Source organism: Notothenia rossii, assembly GCF_949606895.1.
Source record: "Notothenia rossii genome assembly, chromosome: 6".
Classification (NCBI taxonomy): domain Eukaryota; kingdom Metazoa; phylum Chordata; class Actinopteri; order Perciformes; family Nototheniidae; genus Notothenia; species Notothenia rossii.
In genome coordinates this window covers 86081573-86087555 of record NC_136909.1, presented here as the reverse complement: position 1 = coordinate 86087555, position 5983 = coordinate 86081573, and the positions used below count along the sequence as shown (strand labels likewise).

Sequence of the window (5983 nt, the reverse complement as noted above, 5' to 3'; positions counted from 1 at the left end):
TGGCTGCCACTGACGTACTTCCGAGTCATTTCACTTGGTTAGGAAAGTTCCTAAGCTAAATGGACTATTGGAACGCAAACCTGGTCTCAGATATATACAGAACCTGTCTCTTATTGGCTGAAACACCAAACACATCATTGAAGCATTACCCATAATCCCCTCTGTTTCAGCCCTAGCATTAGCCCCGCGCACCAACGGAGAGAGAATAACTTATGGCAACACAAAAAAAAACATGAGAGCGGTGGAGTGATGAGGAGGTGTTGGCGTTCTGGCGATTTACTTGGAAGGCTTCAGTAGAAGAAGAAGAAGTGACGTCAGCGGCTTCATTTGCGTAATCTTCCCTCAGGGAACTTATTCCGGTGTGAACGCGATCTGTAGTTAGTTCATGGGGGAACTAAGTACTGGGCACTAAGTACGGCAAAGTACTTGGTGTGAAAGCGGCTAAAGATGCTCTATTAGGAGATTCAGGTGATAAGGGGGGGGGGGGGGGGGGGGGGTTACATTGGTTGCTGATTGGCTAATGGCTACACAAGACAACACATCGTTATGACATCATAAAGTGGCCAAAATCTGATCAGCTCATTTTCAGACAGGTTTTTATAGAAATGGATCAAAAAGAGAGAGAATCTTTGTTCCTGAAACTTTCAGAGTCTCTTTCCACAGAGGGGACACATGTTGATGTAGAAGAGACATGAAGAAGAGGGGACACATGTTGATGTAGAAGAGACATGAAGAAGAGGGGACACATGTTGATGTAGAAGAGACATGAAGAAGAGGGGACACATGTTGATGTAGAAGAGACATGAAGAAGAGGGGACACATGTTGATGTAGAGGAGACATGAAGAAGAGGGGACACATGTTGATGAAGAAGAGACATGAAGAAGAGGGGACACATGTTGATGTAGAAGAGACATGAAGAAGAGGGGACACATGTTGATGTAGAAGAGACATGAAGAAGAGGGGACACATGTTGATGTAGAAGAGACATGGAGAAGAGGGGACACATGTTGATGTAGAAGAGACATGAAGAAGAGGGGACACATGTTGATGTAGAAGAGATATGAAGAAGAGGGGACACATGTTGATGTAGAAGAGACATGAAGAAGAGGGGACACATGTTGATGTAGAGGAGACATGAAGAAGAGGGGACACATGTTGATGTAGAAGAGACATGAAGAAGAGGGGACACATGTTGATGTAGAGGAGACATGAAGAAGAGGGGACACATGTTGATGTAGAGGAGACATGAAGAAGAGGGGACACATGTTGATATAGAAGAGACATGAAGAAGAGGGGACACATGTTGATGTAGAGGAGACATGAAGAAGAGGGGACACATGTTGATGTAGAAGAGACATGGAGAAGAGGGGACACATGTTGATGTAGAAGAGACATGAAGAAGAGGATTTTGCACAATAGGTGACCTTTAATGTATACATATGTATAAATGTGTCTGTTGATTCTGTATATATATATGTATATATATATATATATATATATATATATATATATATATATATATTAAAAATATGTATATACCTATCTATATATATATATATATATATATATATATATATATATAGGTATATACATATTTTTATATATGTTTGTTTTTATATTCAGGATTGTTGGAAACGGTATTTCGACCTCTTTTTCTGGACACAAACTGAAAGATTGACTTTGACTAATTATCTTACTGTACACTGGAAAAACGAAATCATTAATTTAATTAAAGGTATTATGTCGACACATTTTACATAACTGTATTAGGGTTAGTTGAAAGCAAAAATGTTATGTTGAACCTAATGTGTTTTTATTTGGACTACTGTATAGTATTGCTTTCAACTTACTTGATGCAGTGATGTGAAATGTGCTGACATAATACATTTAATACAGATTGTTCAGTGTAGCACATTGTCTGCATGCAGGCTCTCCTCCGCGAAACACAACACGTCTGGAGACAGAGGAGGCATGTATTGTAATGATTGATCAAATACAAATAAGTCTGCATGTTAATTAGTTCACAGTACAGCGTATAAGGTTAGATGAAAGCAATACGTTTAACCTAATATGTTTTTATTTGGACTACTTTCAACTGACTTAATAGTTATGTGACATTTGTTGACATAATACATTTAATTCAAATCAACGGTTCAGTTTTTTCAGTGTAACATTTTTCTTGGCATGCAGGTTCTCCGGAACAGAGGAGGCATTTATTTTAAAGATAATAATTAGCCTAATAATAATACAAGTCTAAACCAAACATGCCTCTTTTGGTTTGTAGCTAATTAGTTCGCAGTAGTACATTTCCAAGGTGCCTTGAAGCCAGTTTTTTTTTTTATGTCATATAATATGTTGCTTTGTTGGAAGAGCCTGGACTTAAGATGTCCATTGCCATTTATTGTCCATATGAGAATAAAGCCTTTGAATCTATTGGCATGACAATTGCTGATGTAGGTGCGGAGATCAACGCAGTTTCATACAACTTTGCGACCCTCCAGTTACAGATGAAACGTGCATTTGAGTGATTGCACATCATTATTGTTTTGACGACAGATCCGGATTTGTTTTTGGAGCATGTTGGACTACATTAGCCTCTACTAACGCGCTCACTGCCAGGCTCCCCCGTTATTAATAGAGCCACTAAACACCATGCACACTAATGAGATGAATTAGTATCAAACGGACAGATGTTGGGTGTAATAAAAAGCCAGTGAAACTTACCCAAAAGAGGCAGAAGGACGTACAGCACTGGGAGGATCATCGTCTTCCTCTCCAAGTGAAACTCAAACCCTTATTTGAACAAAATTGGCGATCAAAAAGCGACTTAACAGTACTTTAATTCCCAGGGTACTTCCAGTGTATTACAATCCATTGGAGAGGAAAAAGACGTGTGCGCTCCAAGAACAGATGCGAGAAATACAATCCCCTCAAAAAAGAAGAAGTGTCCAGTCCCGATTCTCAGTTTCTCAGTCAATACAAAACGCAGAAAGTGGTTATTACTCTCTTTTGCTCCCGTGCGGGTGGTCTTCTCGCCACCGGGAGACAAAGACCCGGGATCAGAGCTCGGTGAAAGCAGAACGGGAACGAGAGCCCTCCTCCAAGTCCTGCAAGCGGGATGAGTCCGTGCGTCTGAGTGCGCGCAGCAAACTGGATCCACCGCTGTCTGCGCACTCAGCACGAGGACAGCCAGCTTCCCCTCACACTACAGCACACACACTCACATAGACTTAATGGTATTCAAGTTGTCTTTAAATAGTTTGTTATATGTATATCGTTATTTTATTTGTATCGTCCTTTTCTTACAAGTTGTGTTTTTGTACGAACCAAATACACCAAGGCAAATTCCTCTTATGTTTCTTATTCTGAGCTATGCCTTCCTTATTATGGCAATATCACCACGGCAGCACAAAATATAAAATAATTAGCCTTCTAATGAGGAATAGAGACAGAAGTCCCATGGGTTCCCAGCAGCACATGGATGTTTTTGTTATACTCTAACACTAATTTATTTGGGTTTATAGTATTTGTTTGGTGTTTATTTTTAATCCACTGCTCTCCGCAAAATAGCCACTGCTGCTCCATTCCAGTACAGTGCACACGGACCACAAAGGGCATGTGGTTGCAGTTATGAAATGAAACCAGCACTATAAACTATCGATGCGTGTGGGCTGGATGTACATTGCTGACAGGGAGAGGGCAAAGAACATTTTATGAAGGAGAAAAAAAGCAACATGTGGAGCTTGTATGGCAATTTGTTGAATCTAAATCCCATGTTTAAGGGTGGGTGACATGAATGAACATATGTCTGAGCATACCTTACTCATGATATTTCAAGCATGTTTGGCACCTCCCAGTTTGCCGTTTTGTTAATCCCATTTGCAACATGACAACAAGTGTTGTGCAATGTCAGCTGGCACATGCAACGAACGAAGGCTGTTAGGGTGGTCATGGTTATGCAATTCAGGGGATTTAGTATACAACATTGCCTCTACAAAATATCAATTTGATACTTGGGGAAACCTGTTCAGTCACACAGAGGAGGCTTGACATGGCCTCTGTCGCCATCTGTTGGTGGTTTAAGAGTAAATGTTTCATTTAAAAACCAGGCATGCTTCTTTTTAACACTCAATATCTCCTGTTGGGATCATAAATAAATATGTGCATCATATCTAGACGCCTCTGTTTGATCAATGCACTGTCAAATGGCTGGAGATTTGACAAACATGCATGATAATAATAACATGAATGATGCACCAGGCGGGTTGTAACTCTTCCCTCAGCTCATTGATTATGTGGTCTATTCAGAAGCTAATCCACTTGGCTAAATACATGGGACCGGACTATGTCAATGAGCCCCTCTCTGCATTAAAGAGTGAGCCGAATCAATCAGGGATGCTGGCGTGCACCACCCATCACACACACACACACACACACACACACACACACACACACACACACACACACACACACACACACACACACACACACACACACACACACACACACACACACACACACACACACACACACACACACACACACACACACACACACACACACACACACACACACACACACACACACACACACACACACACACACACAGAGGGAGAGAGAATCAATCCTGCAAGGTACAGACACACTTTTCAAAATTACTTTCATTTGTTGTTAATAAGATATGCCCACAGCCTTTTTTAATATGTCAGACAGAAAAAAGGGTACAATGAACGGCAGGCTCAGTGTACTATCTGGGATAATTGTCTGCTTACAATGTGATGACTTTGCTGTTCTGAAGTCTCCAAAGGGAGCCTTTCTTTTGCCAGTCAGGGGGAAGGGCTCTCAGTCTGGTGATTTATGAAAAGCCTCAATCAATATGTGGTATTAATTTTGCAAATGAATGTCAGAATGATGTAGTCCTCTGGTCATTTAACGTTTCACGCGGTAATGCGCTTTATGGCACCGGATCAGATCAGCTTTTCTCTGTCCCTGTGGTGAAACCGGAAAATTGGTCAAAGTCAGGAATTGTGTGACAAATGTAGGCAATGGATTACTGTAAAGAAAGCTGAGTGTGGCCATAAAGCACTTTAAAACATTTAAGTGTGAACTGATCAATTACTCACTTTACTGTAAGGGACCACAGTTTGCCAACACTGCTGTAAATTATAAGCAGAAACTGGAGAGGAATGGTGACTCCAAAAAGGCACATTTAATAAAGTAAATGACAGAGAAATACGAATGTACACCTTGTCCAGTGGTTTAAAGTAACTAAGTACATTTACTCAAGTACAATTCTGAGAGACTTGTACTTGAGTAAGTGTTGAACATATATCACATTATTAATCCAAGTCTGTAAAGTAGCTAAAGGTACAAAACAAATGTAGTTGAGTAAAAGTACACAATTAACCTCCTGAACTGGGATAGTGGGGTAGAAGTACAAAGTAGCAACAACAAATGGAAGTACTCCTATCTCAGATTTGGTTTGTACAGTGTATACATAAGTAGTTTAGGTCGTTTCGGTTTGCTGTAACTCTCATAGGAGTGAACAGTTCCTCCAATGCTTTATCCAGTTCTCTTTAAACATCCATGACGGTAACTTAACCTAAAAGTTAGCTAAAGTAATTTTAACTTGTTAGCCATTAGTTGTTGACACATCCGGGACATTCGTTTAGCTTTAGCTGCGTTGACGAGCCGTTGACGAACCGTTAAAGAACCGTTGACGAACCGTTAAAGAACCGTTGACGAATCGTTAAATAACCGTTGACGACGAGCCCGTTGACGACGAGCCGCTATTCAATGTTGTACCTGTTGATGCTTCATCTCTCAAAAACATCGATCCAAATCATACATTTTGGTGGTTCATTGTTGTATAAACACAACGAACAAGGTGCGGGGATCTTGAACGCTGCGTCAGCCAAGTAACGTAACTGAAAAAAACGTGACGTCAGCAGCTAATTATCAGTTGTTGACACATCCGGGACA

The 5983-nt window shown here is 40.6% G+C and overlaps 1 protein-coding gene across 2 annotated transcripts in view; it reads right to left on the bottom strand.

Annotated features, from left to right (window-relative positions):
• Positions 1-3129, bottom strand: part of gfra1a (gdnf family receptor alpha 1a) — a 145131-nt gene extending 142002 nt beyond the window's left edge. For both annotated transcript variants that reach the window (XM_079689330.1, XM_079689331.1), the window contains exon 1: positions 2726-3129. In XM_079689330.1, coding sequence (XP_079545456.1) covers positions 2726-2765 — 40 coding nt within the window. In that variant the 5' untranslated portion in view covers positions 2766-3129. The remainder of the gene's footprint in view (positions 1-2725) is intronic.
• Between the last annotated feature and the right edge of the window lie 2854 nt (positions 3130-5983).